Source organism: Lagopus leucura, unplaced genomic scaffold (assembly GCF_019238085.1).
Source record: "Lagopus leucura isolate 7727_CA_CO unplaced genomic scaffold, USGS_WTPT01 Super-Scaffold_810, whole genome shotgun sequence".
NCBI lineage: Eukaryota > Metazoa > Chordata > Aves > Galliformes > Phasianidae > Lagopus > Lagopus leucura.
Window position 1 is genome coordinate 8782723 of NW_024962261.1, and position 18352 is coordinate 8801074.

Genomic DNA, 18352 nt, shown 5'->3' on the forward strand with positions numbered 1-18352 from the left:
ATCAAAGCTATAGTGATAATTGTTAAAGCATTATAAGTTGTCCTGATATATACAGAAGCAAACAACAAAAAAATCCTGTCTAGTTTCAGGGCGCTCTTCAGGAGAGAGGATTCTCCAGGACAGTGGTAAATCAGCTGAAGAATCCTACGAATAAGAATACGTTCCAGGAACTGTGCTGAGGATATGACATGGTAGTCTTCTTGGGACAATTCAGTTAAATAGAAGGATATCAGCTAAATACACAAAGTTGTTTGCTCTTCAGAGTTGAAGCGTAGTTTCTCGTCTCACACAATGTGTGTGCAGTTTGGTTTCTACACTTCATGTTCAGTTGTTAGCATAAATGAGCGGACATTTAAAAAAAAAGCATTCAAATTGCTCAGGTTTCTTACAGCATCAGTTAGCCACTTGAATCCTAACGTGTTTTCCAAGAGCAGTGACAGCTGGAGTGATCTAGTGTAAGGGTTGTGAGTCCCACCCACAGTGCAAGGGGAAACAAACTGTCAGAGCGCGCAGCTGTGTGCTTTATTTAAATGAAGCAAATACCATATTGGCTACATCGTGTTTTTCAGTCTCTCTTCGGAAATAAGCAGATGGGAATCTTGTGCTGTTCTGATGTGGGTAGTAACAACTCTGCAAGTGCTTTATTGCATTTTATTCGTGTAAGCAGCACCATCAGTTTTTTCATCGCATATGAAAGAATTAATGTTGACAATTCCTACTGCTGCTTTGATCATCTTACTAGTAAGTGCTGTGTGCAGGCTGTCAAGAACATTTAAGAGGATTTGTCAATTTTAAAGTCCTTCATATTTTGACAGGTGCAAGTAGCTTTTGCTTTTCCTCAGTTCTCCACTGTGTTAGGCTATCCACTTCATAGCTGCCTGGATGTTTTTTAGTGCATTTAGTTATCTTGATATGTTGACATTTTCTGTAGATACAATAATTGGGAAATATTTTAATCTTACCACTTGATTTTCTTCTGGTTAGTGATTGACTGAATACAGTCCTGAATGTGGCTATTTTTCTTTTTTCCTCTGATGAAACAAAAAGGTTACTGAATTTTACTCATTTTTTAGAGATTTTTTTTTCTTCTGGACATTTTGTCATTTTGCAAGGATTGATGAGGGAGCTATTTTTGCACTCAAAGTCAGATCTATACTGCTGACTTCTTGTGGGTTTTTGCACATGTGTTTTAGATAGAATATGTGGACTCTTGTTTTGCAATAATGTGATGTTGATAAGCTTTGACATCTCCAAAACAAGTTTAGCAAATTTTGCAGGCATTTTCCTCACCTGCGTTGTGCAAATAAATAGCTGAAAGAGGTTCCTTTGACGGGAAGGCTCTGAAGTGATGCTTTTTCCACCTGGCAAAGCAACTGGTTGTACTTCAGGGGTATTGCCTGCAGAATAGTTTGAAAGCTAGACTGTGATTGATATATGATCTCAGGAAATCTCATGCTTATGCGGAAAACCTTTTTGAAAGTCCTCGCTTAGACCAACAGTATTAACTGATTCTGGCAGTGTGATACACTTAGTGCTCTGTTGAAATGGAGAGGTGGATCATTATAAATGTAACAATTTGAATGTGAAGATTGCATAGGCATGAAATTTGGTGAAGCTGTGAGCCACAAAAAAGTGCATGCAGCCTGAGCACATCCCCTCCCAAGTAAGAGCAATCCAACTCTCTTCTGTATTGGCAAGGGTGTTGCTTTCCTACTTTGTACCTTTCATCAGGAGAAAGAGCTAGACTCACAACAGTGCGTGTGCTGTTGTAGGACCAAGAAATGGCAAGGGCTGAGACTTACTTGCACTTGGAATGACTTCAAGCCAGATCATTTATCTGAGGGCAGGCTGCAGGAAGTTCCCAAGCTGTATGTAGGATCCTAGCCGCATCACAGGCTGGTAACTTTGAAGGAATTGAGGAAACTCTGTGATGACTGATTTTGTTACTTAGTTGCTGTAATGTTTCTTCGCTCTGGAAGCTCAGACAAAGAGCAGTAGCCTGTTAATAGCTGTGCAGGCTGTAAGTGAAAATAGGAGTCGATTTCCATGGTTTGAGGGTGGAGGTGGCAGATGCAAACAACTGTTAAGGACAAAAATCTGAAGAGCAAGATGTCTTTCTTAGTTTTGCTTTATGGTGGTAGTTTAAAAGAGGTGGAACCTGAGCCTTTGTAGCTAGCTGTTCATTTTTAAAATTAATTCTGAATCACAGTTGATTTAAGTATTGGAGGCTTTCCTTATTTAAGATAGAAGCTGTGATTATCGAACACAGCCACCTCAGACTTCTTTCATCTGGAATGGCAAATTCCTGCAGATTTTCTCAGCTGACAATCTTATTGCAGTGTTTGGAGATTCTGATGACTTGTTCTGTTTCCGCTTGACTCTGCTTTAGTGAATTCACTGAAATATTTGGCTACAAAGATGATTTTTAAAATACATCAGCTCATTAAATGAATCGATGCATGAACTCGCTGATGAATGTAGATTGGAAATGAATGAATGACTGTAGATAGAGAAACCATAGAAAAGTTGACATATGAAATAGTCCCACAGCACATTGTACCAACCCTTGGCAGTATAGTTGAGGCAGACACCCAAACAAGTTATTCTGATTTGATATTTTATTGTGGGTCAGTAGGAGCTCATGCTAAATTCTGTGACGGAAGTCCTTATCCAGCAGTTGTTAGTGAACGATTTTTCTATTGACTTCATTACAGACCATGTTCTGATCTTTGCTTTTAGACCTTAGCAAAATAATGGGATTGTCCTGAAGTAAATCCTGTATTAGTTGGTTTTGATGTCAAACCAAGGATTTCTATGGGTGCTGTTTGCTGTGTATATACAAGATCATTTTGAAAACTGCTAGCTTATCCTTCAGTAGTGCTGTGTGTTGATTTCAAACTGAAACCTGTTCCTTCTGTCAGATAAAATGCTCTCGTTGCTGTTGAATCTCAGAGAATGAGCTGTATTACATGAAGAACATTCCTAGAAGAAGGAAAGTTGGGACAGCATTGCTAGGACAGCTGGGACAGTGTTTCCTGTTGGTGAATTTGTTCATTGCTTCACACTGGAGAGGTTCTTTACTATCAGGTGATGTTAGAGCCTCGCATTTCAGAACGAGCAAAATGGTTAATTTAGTCTTCTCAAAAGCAAACATTTTTCAGCACTTCGAAGTGCTGTTAACTGCTGTAGCGTGGCACAAATCTGAAATACTGCAAGAGCAAGTATTGCCATTGGTATAAGGATTGTTCTCCAAACAATTGGAAGAATTGGAATCACTAAAAATTATCTCTAACCTCAAGAGACAGCAAAATCAACGTAAAGGCCATTTGTTAGCTTGTTAACGTGCTTGCATTGTAAGCATGGTCATGGAAGAAAAGAAAATCCCAAATGGAGTAATGCAGAGAGAGTTATACTTGTGATGAAACCATTAGACTTTTTGATTTGGATTTGAATAAAGCATCCCTTATGTAGTACAGATTTTATAAAGCAAAGATTTTAGTTCTTAGTCAGCAGAGTTAACAAGGAGAACAAAATTATTTTTGAGAGTATCAGTGGTTTTGAGAGAGATCTTAAAATTTGTATTTAACAGTACTAGTAAAATCTTCGAATAGTAATAAACATGACACTGTAATGCCACACATCTTAGAGTTTATAGTCCACTTTGTATTCTGTAGTTGTAGAAATTATAAAAATGTGAACTGATGTTGCCATGGCTCTGGAAGATGATGTGATGAGGGACTTTTTAAAATGTGTAAAGGAAATAACATGGAGAAAATGTAGAAAGAATACGTGTAGGAAGAAAAAGAAACCTTAGTGGTAGTAACCAGTAAGTAACATTAAGAAATCTGCAGAAAGAGAAATCTGGGGGCAGTTAACTTAAAGTAGATGCTCAGCAGAAATATTTGGGAGGAGTCTGGTGTTAGACCTCAAAGTAAAGGTGCTCTTGGTGCTCTTCCTACTTTGGTGCTTATACTACAAAATACTGGTTACAGACAGCGAATTGGTGAGGAAGCCCAATTCCCTCTTAAGGCTCCAAAAGTACGCTGAATAGGAAAAACATGGTTGCTTAGAAATAAGGTATGGTGGTTGGGTTTTTTTGGATTGTATTTGCTTTGTATGAGCAGTGTTGTTAGGGAAGCATGTTGGTAACATGCTAGATACATACCAGAGCTGGCTGGTGGAAAGGGAAAGCTCCTGTCCTTTCTGAGGCTGTAATGTGCTGGAATCATCCCAGTGAGTAGAAGAAATACGGGATGACAGAGAAGCTAAGGAGGTTGTAAGGTACTGATTGACTGCTTATAATGAAGTACAGCTAATCAGTTCTCATGTTGAACACTGGAGGGAAGTGTCCCTCTGAGAAATAATCCACCAAGGTAACAGTGAGCCTTCAGTTATTTGTAACTGGAAAATTTTGGACTGACAAGAAAATTAAAATCACTCCTTTGCGGACAAGTCATCTGCAAAATAATCCGACCTGGCCTGGAGACAGTGCAGAGGAAACAACAGGTTATGTTAAGGGAATGTACTGTCACGTTTCACATTTGTCATCTTCTAGAGTATTACTGTCTTCACAGGTAGATTCTGCAAGTATTGATTCATCTTCAGAGGTACTCAAAGACACAAAGAAATCAACAGGCAGTTATTATAGAACAGTCTGAGAACTGCTTTGAAAATGGCACTCAAACGCATCAGGGGATTTGATGCATCCCTGAAAGAGAATTTACTGTCCAAAGTTGATAAGACCTCTTTAGAAGTGCTGGTGTCCCAAAGAAAAGCCTGTCCTATCACATTTATGTACAACAGGACACCTGAAGCACTGCTGAACAGTAAGTCTGAACAATATACAGGAGATGCTCCAAAAGTAATGCCTCCTGTTTTTATGATGTTGGTCCATGGCATCAGAGGCAAATGTTGGTAGTAGAGCAGTAGGGGTGGATCCTTCCCATCAGCATCTCATTGCATGTTGCTGCTGCGTGACTGATGGCAGCAGAGGAGCACTCTGAGACAGTGGTGTCTGAATGCAGGAGTGTGGGTAAAACAGAGGTGTGTAGCTTAATTCCTTCATATGGAAAAAATGGCACCCACTGACATTCATCCATACTTGGTGAATATTTATGGAGACCAACTAAAAAAAAGAGTGATTTGTAGCTGAGAGTGTGCTCTATCAATTAGTGTTATTGTACTCTTTCAATCTGTTGTCATTTCTGTGAAAATAAATAGGAGGCATTACTTTTGGAGCAACCCACATAAAAGGTGAGTTATAAAAAGTAGATTATACTGATCTATACATAGCACAGTAGATGTATGCTTATGTAGGATGAACTTTTCTTTTTCTATTGACTTAACTACAGTAACATTAGTGTAGTTAATCCTGAACTCTGTAACTTCCTGCACTCAGCCAAGCAGTGCACAGCTAGTGTAACTGCACATCTCAAGCAGACAGTAATCACTCCAATATACACTCAAGGTCTGCTTTGAGTGTGCTCTTCTAAAGCATTTTCTATTTTTGTTCCATTTGATTTCTGTATGTATCTTTCTGTTTGTTTTTCAACGACAGTGAGTGTTCTGGGCTGGTGGATGAGAAGAAAAAAAAAAAAAAGACAAATTTACAGGCTGCAGAACCTGTAGCTGAAGGGTGGGGTTGTTTTTTTGTTATTTTTCAGTAAGTCCTTGCATTTAGCTATAAATATTCCTCAGTCTGGGTTTTCCTGTCACAGGAGCTGTCCTAAACCATGCTTGATCCCATGCAGTTCTAGAGTGGAAGAAGAAAGGAAAGTAACAGTTTGCATAGCATGATTTCAGTTTGGTGGAGATACTTTTCTTTTTCTTATCACCACAAGTGAAAATGAGAAGGGGCAGTTAGTTAGTGCTGTGCCACGCTGTGTTACGGGGGGAATCTGAGAGCACCATAGCCATGTTGGTGAAATTATCCCACCTCTCCAGTTCAGTTGCCATGAGGAAGAGCTGTCAGCAAAGATAGAGCAATGTGCCAACCTATCTGGTTGTTCTCCAGGCTTAGCTTCATTAACACAGTACTATGATGTGTCCTTAGTGCTGCTCAACGGCACCTGCTCTGTGTATTTTTTAAGAAGAATACCTGCCATATCCTTGTTATTAAAACCTAGTTTTGCATGCAATTATTGGAACTTGCCAGGGTAGGATGGCACTGATGCTGTTTGATCATCGTGCACAGGATTAGCTTTAATTAACGTTTAAAGTATTCATTGGCGCTCAGAGATGGAAGGCCCAGGCAGAGCCATTCTGACCCTGATCACGCTTTAGTATATGGCTGGGCACAGCATCGGACAGGCAACTTTCTCTTCATACTGTGTTGTGTTTTTTCAACTAGTTACAAGCAGCAGGAATGCCAGAAGAGCCTCCTTGGTTTCCATAGCTGTGTTAGTTCAGAATGGTGCCCTGCAGGACGTTATGCAGAAAGGTCTAAATTTTACTGAACAGTGTCTGAATTTAGGTTTTGTTCAAAGCTATTTCGTCTCTCTTTCGAATTTTGACATATAATCTTCCTGTTAATTTAAGAGTTGCTCTGGCAAAGATGTTTGCCCCATGAATTTGCACAGCTGTAAGGAGAGGCAGCCTTACTGAGCTACTTTGCAAATGCCTGTACTGTTCTCTGTTGTCTTTTTTTTTTTTTTAATGATGATGTTATCTGCTTTTTAACTTTTCTTCTTTATTCTTTATTTGCAGTGATGTGGTTGCATGACCTGCAGCATTATTATAACAGGGACTGTGCAGTGCATTACTTGCTTTTCTGTCCAGACTGCATAACCAAAACTTAACCAGTTCTACACTTACGGGCATCTGATTTCAAAGGGAGATCTACTTGCAGAGAAGCTTGCCATCCTGGGGAGTGGCTTTCCCATTTTCCGCTTCCATTTACTCTTTCTCTTCACAAAAAGTCTCCTATGGGGCTAAAAGAGCAGAAATCCAGTATTCAGAACTCTACAGGAGGCGTTCTGCAAACTGACAGAGCACTGTCCGCTCTACATTTACTTCTGTCTGTCCATTTAATTCTGATCGATTAACAGCATTAACACACAGACTTCCTGCAACATTTGCATATTCTGAACTAGAAAAATCTAGTCTTAACGAGTTCTTAGAAATGCCTTTTGGTGACTCTTAAAACTTCAAAGCACCTGCACCCTTAAAGGATATACCTTGAATCTTTAAATAAATTAAAAATGAAGTCAAGGAGGTGTGTTAGTAGGAGGAGCGGCTGCCTGGCCAGCCCATCTTTCTTAGGAAGCCGAGCAAGGTTCTGCAGATAAACTCTGGGACAGGCAAACGACTGTGCAGTCCTTTGTTCACAGACACTGCCTGCTTCCTTACTATGTACATACACAGTAGATTATGGCTGTTGTATTTTTCTCTATATATTTTAGCTGTGTCGTCTCTTTCTTTCAGAAACTTTTTCCTTCCACTCTGTGTACAATTGTTAAACAATCCAAGGAAAGTACGCGAATGGGGATAAACGTGAAAGCTGGCCACACTTTCAGTATTATGCAGATTGTCCTTGACAGTTTATAATTTGGGTTGTTTATATTTTCCCTGTACTATTTCTTTTTTCTCTCATTATTGCAGTCTTAGCTATTTCATTTCCAGTTGCACTAGTTTGGCTGTTTCTTTGTATTACGAAGTTTAGCTATAAGATTTTTGCAATATTTAGACAGTATAACTCAAAATGCTTCGTGCTGCCTTTATTAATTTTTAAAAGCTGCTTATTTAATATTTTTAAATATCTGCACATTTGTACTACTGTATCTTTGTTCCGTGCTGGATGCCCAGTACTGGCAAGATCCAGAAGGCAAGGGAGTACTGTTGTGGTGTAAGTTAGGGTGTTTGTTGTGTAGCAGTTAGCATGTAACAGGTCGGAGGAGGCCATAGGGCCCTCCACAACATCAGAAAGGAATCCGAACGAAGAAAACCATAAGTTTGTTCGGTTGAAGTCCAGTTCTTGAGAAACCCCATTCTTGCTCACTTGGATCTTAATCCTGCAAAAATATATGCATGAGCTTACTCCAGGAGTAGTTTTGCTTGTTGTTCAGGCAGTAGTGTATCAGTGAGCCCTGTTTTCCACCAGAGCACCCTATATTGGAGACACGGTGCGCCCGTCGCTCCCTGCAGGCACCTGGGGCCTTGAAAGGCTGCGCCCTCGCATTGGGACACCAGAGGTGCTCAGCCCTCACTGACCCCTGTGCTGGGACACCTGAGGTGCTCGGCCCTCAGGCACTGTGCCTGCTGCAGCAGAGAGCTGGAGAACAGGAGGAGCCCGTCCCCGTGCCACCTCAGCAGGGTAGGGCAGGTTGGGCTGCAGCAGGACCTGCGGGAGTCAGAGGGCCAGTGTGAGGATCCCAGCGAGAAGCGTGTGCTGGGTTCCCTCCTGGACACCGAGCCAGACACCATAGCAGACAGGGAGCCTGCGGCTGACACCCGTCGGGACTCCCACATGGGGATATGTCTTTCCGGGTCCACGGGACCTGGGGCAGTGACGTCTGATGTGACCTGCAGGACAGATCAGGGCCGTGACGTGTCACACGTTCCTGCAGCAGTGCCAGCGGCACTTCCATCGGACTGAGCCTAGCAGAGCTAAAGGGTTTTCATCTCTCCAGGTCCTAGCCATCGATCCCTCGCTCTGTGTCAGGGCAAGCTTTATAGAAAAACCTCCTTTCTGTTGTGTGTGAGGCATAGTTTGTTTCCCATTGCCAGCACGGCTTCAGCTGGGAGCACCCTTCTCCAGGCCGAGCTGGGTGCGGGCCCGGGGTGGCCCTGTACAGGGTGTGCGGGGATAGCTGTTTGTCACACCTGCCTGCAAGGGCATCCCAAGCTGAAGCTGAGCTGTACCTCATTTCTCCATGTGGTCTGTGCAGTTAGAAACTACATATCAGTTGTTCTTGAGCCTGAAGACATTTATATGTAATTGTGTTTAGCTTGACAAAGCGTGTTTGAGTTCACTGAAGCGGCGGCAAAGTGCCACGTCTCTGCGTGACCTCCAGCATGTCTCTGGTGTACTAACTTCATTTATGCTGCGTAGAAACTCTTCTACTTCCTTCATAGCAGCTTGTTTGACAGTCCCAAATTAAGTGTTGACCAATTATCAAAGTAACTGTTTGTGAAGTTGACAGTGATATATTTTCTGTAAAGTATTGGATTTATAGAGTGTCAAAACATAAATTTCCCATTTCCGTTCATCTATGAGTTGTGTAACTACCAGATTGTCATGGTAGCAGTATTAATATACAAATCTGTACATAGACAAAAAAAATACTCGGTAATGGTCATTAGAATCAAAATGTTTAATATTTTTTCCCAGTCAAATACACTAATGCTTCCAAGGGTACAGAAGAGTGTACAGTTGTTAAACAAGTTGTAAATAAAGGCTTATATAAAACAAAAGTGCTTGTTTTGCCTTTCTTTGGTACTGAATTACTGAAACTGACACAACACACGGTTCCTGATCAAGTTTCCAGTTGGAGCCTGAAGTGTCGTTTGCAGTAAGCGATGATGGGTGCTGGTAGCAGCCTTTATACTCAGTCACTGCTTAGCACAGACCTCAGCAGAGTGGGAAGAATGCGGATAATGTGAGCCTTGCCTTTGAAGAACACTTACAGTCAGCCACTGCAGAACAAACTACCTGCATGCTTTGCTTCTGGAAAGACCGAGGCTGACCTGTGAAAGTAACAGAACTTAGTCTTGCTAATGGAAGTTTAGCTCTAGAGGTAACAAAGCATGAAAAAAACGCTCTGCTGATATGGATGGGAACAATTATCTTTCCTTTCTGCATTAATAAGTGGCTTTGCTCTTCAGCGTGGGAGGGCTGAAGAGGAGGGATCAGGCAGGCAGTGTTAGCTGTGAGCGAATATTGCTTATGAGAAGACAACAGCTAGTGAGCGAGATGGGGCCCGTATGCGTGTCATGTGTGATACTGGGGTGTGCAGAGACCCTGAAGCCTCCTGCAACAGCAACAAGCTGGTCCTTGCACTGCAGCAACGGAGAAACACCCCTGGTGAGGGTAGGGGCAATGGATGAAGGGCTAGACACAGGGAAGAGGAGACAGGCCCCCAAAGTGGAGTCCAGCTCTCCTGAGCCTCGAGCAGTGTGAGCTGGAGGCAGAGAGCTGTCAGTCTCATCATGGGCTGGGCTGTCAGCAGAGGTGCTGCGTGTGGCCACTGTAGGGCTCCTTGGGGATGTAAAGGTCAAAGGCAGCCTTGGTTGTAGCGATCATGAAGTGGTGGAGTTCATGATCCTTTAGGGGGTGAGGAGAGTGCACAGAAAGCTCGCAGCCCAGGACCTGGCTTTTCAAGGAGTTTCTTGGTAAAGTGATGTGGGATGAAGCCTTGGAGGAATGAGAGGAACAATAATGTTATCAGTAATCAAGGTCATCTGCTCTAAGAGCACCGCATCCCCAGGAGAAGGGAAAAATGTCAGGTCTGCATGGATAAGCAAGGACCACGTGGCCAGATGCAGACATAAGAAAGAAGTACCCAGGGGGTGGAAGTAAGGACAGGTAAGATGGGAGGAGCACAGAGCATCCAGGGCTGGAGTTAGGAAAGCTAAAACCCATCTGGAGTTGAATCTAACAAGGGAAGGCAAGAAGAGCTTGTCACTGTTCGTCTGTTACAGAAGGTAAACTGAGGAAGACATGAGCCCATTGCTGAAGCAGAGCCTTCTCACACAGGGAGAAAGTTACTTTCTTCGCCTCAGTCTTTAGCAGCAAGACTGACCCTCAGGAATTCTTGGTCCCAGAGGCCAGTCTGAAGGGCTGGAGCAAGAAAGATGCATCTTTGCTGTAAGAGGATCGGGTCAGTTGAGCAAACTGTACGGTGGGCCCTGATGGGTGTGCCTACAAGTGCTGAGGGAGCAGGCGGATGTGACTGCAAAGCCACAGTAGATAATATTTGCTTGACCGTGGCACCTGGCTGGGGGTGTAAGACCTTTAGTGAAAGCCCAAGCCAGCAGCTACAGTTTTCCTTTACATTTCTCCTTTTGCATTTCCCCAACAGCCTTTGAGGACAGAACAGTTGGAGTCAGCTGCACATCCTATTTATGTGGGTGAAGCGAGGCTCAGATGGGCCAGGGTAAAGGACAGGAGAGGAAGTGAAACAGAAAAAGCTCTTGATTAAAGCAGATCACAGGAGTTTAAAACACATCCTGATTAGAAGATGGTGGAATTCCAAATTGCCAGTGGACACTCAGCTTGCTGACTTGCTTCCCTTGCACCATCAAATAAGCCTATGTATCTCAGCTGCTATTTTGGTAATGAAAACGTGCCTTCCACCTGTCCCAAACGCACTCATTTGCAGTCTTGCTTGCTCTGGACCAACATCTGGCTGAACTGCTTCCTTGCCAGCAGTGTGAGGAATGCTGTGTGCCACTGCTCAAGGCACAACTCAGCTGATGATGGGCCCAGCAAAGCGCTGTTTCCCAGATGTGAAGCTGCACATTCAAAACCTTTGTAAGCACTTCCACCAGTTTTATAGAATGGTTTGGGCTGGAAGGGGCCCCAGAGATCATCAGGTTCCAGCCCCCCAGCTGCAGGCAGGGTTGCCAACCACTAGATCAGGTACTAGGTCAGGTTGCCCAGGGCCCCATCCAACCTGGCCTTAAAAGCCTCCAGGGATGAGGCATCCACCTCTCTGGGCAGCCTGTTGCAGCACCTCACCATCCTGAGTGAAAACTTCCCTGTCTATCTATCTAAATCTTACCTCCTTTAGTTTAAAATCATTCCTCTTTGTCCTATCACTATGAATGCACGTAAAAAAAAATTCATTTCCCTCATGTTTATAAATCTCTTTTTAAATACTGGAATGCTGCAATGAGGTCTCCCCACAACCTTCTCCAGGCTGGACAAGACCAGCTCCCTCAACCTGTCTTCAGAAGGGAGGCTGCAGCCCTCTGAACATCTTCATGGCCTTCTTTGCACCGCCTTCAAGAGCTCCATATCTTTCCCATACCTGGATGAAGTACTCCAAGTGGGGCCTCACAAAGGCAGAGAGGGACAATCCCCTCTCCCTCCCTGCTGCCACCCCTCTGCTGATGCAGCCCGGGACACTGTTGGCCTTCTGGTCTGCAAGCACACACTGCTGGCTGATGTCAGTTTCAGACTCCCAAGTCCTTGGCAAGGCTGCTCCCAAGGAGCTCCCCCCGTTCGTGCTCATCCCTGGCATTGCCTCAGCCCAAGTGCGGCACCTTGCACTTGGCCTTGTTTAATTACATCTGGGTCCCTCTGGATGGCATCCCTTTCTTCTACTGTATCTGTATCTGTATAGCTCAGCATGGAGCCATCAGCAAACTGCTGAGGGTGCGCTCAATCCCACGTCATTGATACAAACGCCGAAGCACACTGGTGCCAAGACAGAGCCCTGGGGAAACCACTCATCACCAGCCTCCACCTGGACATCGAGCTACCGACACAACGCTCTGGCTGCAGCCTTCCAACCAATTCCCCACCCTTCAAGCGCATCTCTTTGCCATTTAAAGAGTCTGTGAATAATAGTGATGGATGAATACACAGGCTCCACTGAACTCCAAGCGTACTCCTTGGCCTGAGATGGTAGGAGGTGGTTGACTGTTTTCTTTTAACCCACTGGTTATGGGCGTTGCCTAGGCATACCTTTAACTGCTGGTCTCCATCTGCTCTGCTTCTGAGCACAGACAATATTGGTTTACACCCCCTCAGTGGAGTCCAGAAATGATGCTCATGTTAAGAGAGCAGCCACACACGCAGTCAGGGCTCACGCTGAGGAGAGTCTGCTCTACGCATACTTTTTTCTTAAGCAAAGTTGGATCCACCTACCTGTGGGGAGGTTGGGATTGCAGCCCTCTTCATCTGCCACAGTGTGCGAGTTGCTAACTGCATGCACATGAATTGCCCAGCACTTCTACATGACCTCGTATACAGCCACAGTTGACAATTCAGAAAATTCTGGAGCAAAACTGTGCATAACACATCAACAACAAAGAAAATCAAGAGAGTAACAGTCTTGAAAATGCTTTATTGAACCGTGTGTCTTACTGTAATGCGCAGAAGATGTGGTTGTAAAGACTACAGCTTGAAAATCTTTTGAAAATCCTCAACAATCAATCAAAAAAAAAAAAAAAAAAAAAAAAATCCCTAGTTGGGGTAACCTTAGGGATAACCAGAGGGCTTAAGTGAAGTTCTCCTCCAAACATTTTCTGTTGCAGAGACTAAAAGAAAACAAAGCTAGTACTGCTCTAGGGGGAAACAGTCAGGATTTGAGGATTTAAAAAAAAGAAGATGAACTTGAAGTCAGTATACAGGGTCACTTCTTTTGCTGCAGTTATTTTGGATTAGCATACACGTCACAGTTGTGCTGGGAACACCACCCGGCGTTCATGTCTGTAAGTTTACTCTAATGCTAGCAGTGCTGCAGAGATGGATGGACAGAGAAAGAGAGCGGGGGGAGGTGAAAAAGGCTGGGAAGACATTATGAGATAAACCTATGGTTTCTTTGTTATTTTTGTTTGTTTTTTTTTTATTTAATATCTGAAGCTGTGTGCACTTCTGTTTTTATAATCTAACTTTACATTTAGAAAAACAGAACAAAACAAAAAAGGAAAGAAAGCCAAAACCAAACACTCTTTCTGTCCCTGCCTTGGGGCTGTTATGGATGCACAGAACACTGCACTTTTTGTTTAGACCAGGAAGGCTAGCAGTATAGGCATAGAGGTGGCACAATTCCACTAAAAGGCTTTTAAAACTTTTTTTTTTTTTTTTTTTTTTTTTTTTTTTTTTTTTTACACCAGCAAAAGTAACCAAAAGAAACAATAAATAGAAGGTGCTAAAGTTAGCATTAATAATTTGTTTGCAATATACGAACAATCTGGGGATCCAAATCCTCAAGCTCTCCTGATACTACCAGGTCTCTGCAAACTATGAAGAGAATACATAAATAACTCAAAATATGATCGAGGCTGTGAAAGGCTTTTTAAACTAAGACAACATGTTCCAGGTTAACTTTTTCTTTAGAAAAAAAAAAAAAAAAAAAAAAAAAACCAACACAGTGAATATATGAATCATCTACACCTGAATAAAACATGTTTAACAGTAAAAAAATTAACAACCACGGAAAACAAACGTTAAACAAAAGTGAACATCATTTGATTTCAGGGCACACAAAAGCCCTTTGCAGTAGCTTCCAGCAGTGGCCTTATTGTTGTGTCTCCTACGGATGCATAAAATGCAGTTCAACTCCACACTGACGCGACGGCCGACAGGGCAACAGAGTGATCACATACAGCAAAATGCCACACCCTGGTCACGACAATACAACCCACTGCAGTTTCCATCCTGTGCAGAACAGCACGTAAGATGTCATTCTGTCACATATTATTCAAAAGCTACTTTGTGGCTACAAGCCACGCTAACCTTTTTGTTAGGTAACCTCTGAATAATGGGAAAGCTTTGGGTTTTATAGTTTTACTTCCTTGTATTTAAATTTTTAAATGACAAGGTCACTAAAACTCATGCACGCTGCAAAAAACGTCATGCAGTAGTTAAGGTAAACCATCCAAGCATTTTTTATTCATTAATATTCATAAATACACACAGCAGCTTCATTAGAGATTTTTCATTTTTTCCTCTTCAGTTTGAATGTGGAGTATTAGGAGAGCCTTTGCATGTCAAGGTACAGGACACAGAGCCTTTTGCTCTGCACCGCAACCTACATTTACCTGCTAGAAGTAAAAATTAGTTAAGTGGAAATGATTATCATATATATCTTTTTTCTCTTTCTTTTTAATGTACACAACGTAACAAGAGTGACAGACCTGAAATTACAATCACCAAAACAAACCCAAGATAGTTGTTGTCCACTTTCATTGGCAAATACAGCACAGAGGACATTGTCTGCAAAGTGGGATGTCATCAAAGAGGAGGTGGAGGAGGCTCGTTTCCTTTATTACTCTCTTTTAAATTTAGGTTTTCTAAAGCAACATCTAAAGGCATAATATCTACACAGCCCATAGCACCAAAATCGGCAATCTCCCCCCTCTCATCCTCATCTGAGGAGGAACTTTCTTCCTGCATCAAAGTGGACAGTAGAAGCTCTTGAACAAACAGGCTGCGGTCCGCCCGTTCGCTCTCCATTGACTGACGCTCCGCTTCCGACATCTTCGGATCGTTCAACCTGTATGGCAGCAGGAAAAGGAGACAGGCAGTTGGTGAGAGCCCGCTTCTCTGACGACACTCCTGACACGCGCGCTCAGAGCCCTGCCCCTCAGGACACTGCTGCTGGCCCTTCTCACACGCACAGCTCTGCGCACCTCTGGCCAACAACCCCTGCCCACTCACTACAACAGCCTTCAACCAGAACGAACCCTCAAGATACAAAACCATAGCAAGGGTCCCTGCTACCTAAGAGAGTCTTTTAGGGAAGGTTGGAATCTCCTACATACCTGTTAGGGGCTGGGTCAACGCCTAGCTGTACACGTGCGACAGAACACATCGCTCTGTGTGTACCACCTATGGATTCCCACCAGGCAGTACAATCCACACAGTCCAAACAAAGCACAGTATGTTAAGAGATTTGATGAGGCATCTGGCAGAAGCCCCCTGCCTGAAGTAGCTTACACAGCTAAAACTCAGAACTAGCCTCCTTTTTAAGGCTTGCAGAAATCCATATTCACATCTGTTTAAATACATTCACCTCTTAAATACATTCCTAGATGCAAAAAAAATATACAACGCAGCTGTGAGTTTGTCTCTCCTTTCTGCAACCTTTAGGGCACTAAAGGCCATTTCTGCAGCCAGCTTTCCAAAAGCAGAGTAATTCCCATCAGGTCACCTATGAACTGCTACTCTTGGATATTAAATTACTACTAGAAATACGGATGATGCAAGTTCCGAACATTTAAATATGAACACCCAATTACATGTAAATACAAGGGTAAAAGCTTAACACACATTTCTTATAATCACAGTATACAAAGTTTCACTGTACTCCGACTCTAGCAGGACCAAGAAAGAGTGAAATGCTAAGGGACGTATGCTGAAGCAGACAGAACAAGTTACCTTGTAAGAAGAAACTGGGAATTCTGGATAGTCTGCTGACTGTTTTCCGTGTTAGATGTGTTGGTTGTTGTTGCAGATTGTGTAATAGTGGTGTTGACATTGATCGTGTTGGTGCGTCTAGTTGCATTGCGTGCAGTCTCCAGTTGTTGTCTCGCTGCTTGTGCATGTTGTCGTTCCAACTGCAGTTGCATCTGCAGCTGCTGTAACTGAGAAGCAGAAGGGCTAGAGGAATTGATCTGTCCTCCTGCAGAACGCCTCACGCCTGATAACTGAGATAAAAGCTCTGCCAGAGAAGAGAAAAGTTTCTGTGATGAAATATCTTAAGTGACTGTCACACAACAGAATGAATACACCCTGAATTCCAGGGCATCAATTCATTTTTTTCCATCAATGGAAACGAAGTAATTCGTTTAGTAAATTAGTAAAAGTAAATTATGTTAGAAAATTCATGAAACTCTTCTAGAAAGTCTCAGTGTTCGATGTTTCAAAGCGTAAGGAAGATGCAGATTTGTTATAACAGGAGAGCCAGTCTACAGAGAATGCCTGGCAAATGATGTCTTCTGCAGCAATTCTCTGAAGCTCCACATCATAGCGTAGTACCTGACTAGGAAAATACTTAATTTTGGCTTTTGTTAGTGATGTTATTTTCTTCTCAATAAACATGCCCCCACAACACAGGTTTTACCATCCAACAACCCAAAGGGAAGATATGTTCTGTAAAAGAAATACCACGCCATCACTTCTAACATTTAGCAAAAGTTATTTTGTTATGAAAATTCATTCAAGATCTGCCTCACAAAACCACTGTCTACTTCTGCCTGAAGATAGGGAAGGCCCGACAATTAAGGAGTACAACCGTAAGTCTTCCCTTCAGTGGTAGGTTTATAGCAAATACCTGCTCTTTGAAATTAAAACCAGCAGTAAAACACTGCTCAGGGTATCACAGCAGAATCCCTTAGGTGTTTCTTTGCTGTAACAGATGTAAGGGCAGACGTAGGAGGCAATACTGCCAACCTGTAATAGTTTTCCTTCCATTGCACTAATAAAAAACAATTGCTTTTAGGCAAGCTTTCATGGGAGGAATACAGAAAAATGCAGTTACTTTCTATGTCAGAAACTCAGGATAGTCAAGTTTTGCTTTTCATTTCTGTTTCTAAACCTGCACTATCAATTCCACGTCTTTAATTCAATTATAATCACTAGGCAGTATCACAAAGGAGAAAAAGGAGATGTGAAAACGTAGCAGATGCTGTGTGTTTCATTATTTTCAAACAGAAAACCTGCAGTTATCTTCTCAGTTCATCATTTCACTGAAAGAGAAGACATATCAAACTATCAGACAAGAAACAGATCAATTTATTCTCACTATAACTTAAGCATAAGTTGATGCTTAATAGCTAGCTGTACTTGGAAGCAGATGAGAGCTTGAGATAAAGGCCTTGGTAAGAGAAGACAACCCCAGCAGATAACAACTGAACCTTAAAAGCAAAGACACAGCATCAACCAAGAAAAGTTCAGAGGAATACCATTTCATCCAATTTTTAACTTCCCTGTGCTTGTGGCATTCCACAAGGAATGCCCGGTGAGGTACTGACAAGCATCAGCAAACACTCCACATTTATCTGAACTGAACTACGAGGGCTGCACCAAAAGTAATGCTTCAGTTTTATTATTCAGTCCACAGTCTCAGTGGGCAGAAGTCGGCAGTAAGGCAGCAGAGGTTGAACCTTCCCAGCTATACTCCATTACGTTTTGTTCTGGGTGACAGATGGCAGAAGGGCGGTCTGGCAGAATGATCTGACATGGAGATGCCGATGAAGCAGGTGTGTCACTGAATTCCTCCATGTTGGAAAAAAGAGCACCCAGTGACATAAACTGACACTTGGTGAACGTTTATGAAGATGAAACAGTAGATGTGAGCACAGTGAGGCAGTGGGTGGTGTGCTTCAGCAGTGGCAACAGCAATGTACAAGACAAGAAATGTTGTCAAAATTGCTGTCACACCATAAAATGAGGACTGCCTGAACCAGCTCATCCCCATGAATCAGCAGGTTACAACAAGGGAATGGGCTACAGAGCTGAATATCAGCTTCAGTGCACTGGAAACGGTGGCACATTGGAATATCACAAAGTCTGCAGCAGGTGAGTCCCATGGCTGCTCATACAGGAGCAGAAGGAACAAGTCAGGACCTACCGAACCGATATGAGGCTGAAGGTGGAGGTTTCTTGGATCACATCATTGCTGGTGATGAGATGTGGTGTCACCACTGTGGGCCTGAGTCAAAATGGCAGTCCATGGAGCGG

General features: G+C 42.8%; 2 protein-coding genes across 3 annotated transcripts in view; one reads left to right on the top strand and one right to left on the bottom strand.

Annotated features, from left to right (window-relative positions):
• HOOK3 (hook microtubule tethering protein 3) overlaps positions 1–9405 on the top strand; it is an 82336-nt gene extending 72931 nt beyond the window's left edge. The window contains exon 24 of one of the 2 annotated variants that reach the window (XM_042866193.1): positions 6706–9405. In XM_042866193.1, coding sequence (XP_042722127.1) covers positions 6706–6721 — 16 coding nt within the window. In that variant the 3' untranslated portion in view covers positions 6722–9405. Of the gene's footprint in view, positions 1–83; positions 5135–6705 lie in introns of those variants that run through there. The other variant, XM_042866192.1, reaches the window with a different exon arrangement.
• A 5135-nt stretch (positions 9406–14540) lies between these two features.
• KCMF1 (potassium channel modulatory factor 1) overlaps positions 14541–18352 on the bottom strand; it is a 53129-nt gene continuing 49317 nt past the window's right edge. Inside the window, exons 5-6 of the mRNA XM_042866117.1 lie at positions 16049–16367; positions 14541–15164 (exon numbers count right to left, since the gene is read on the bottom strand). Coding sequence (XP_042722051.1) covers positions 14903–15164; positions 16049–16367 — 581 coding nt within the window. The 3' untranslated portion in view covers positions 14541–14902. The remainder of the gene's footprint in view (positions 15165–16048; positions 16368–18352) is intronic.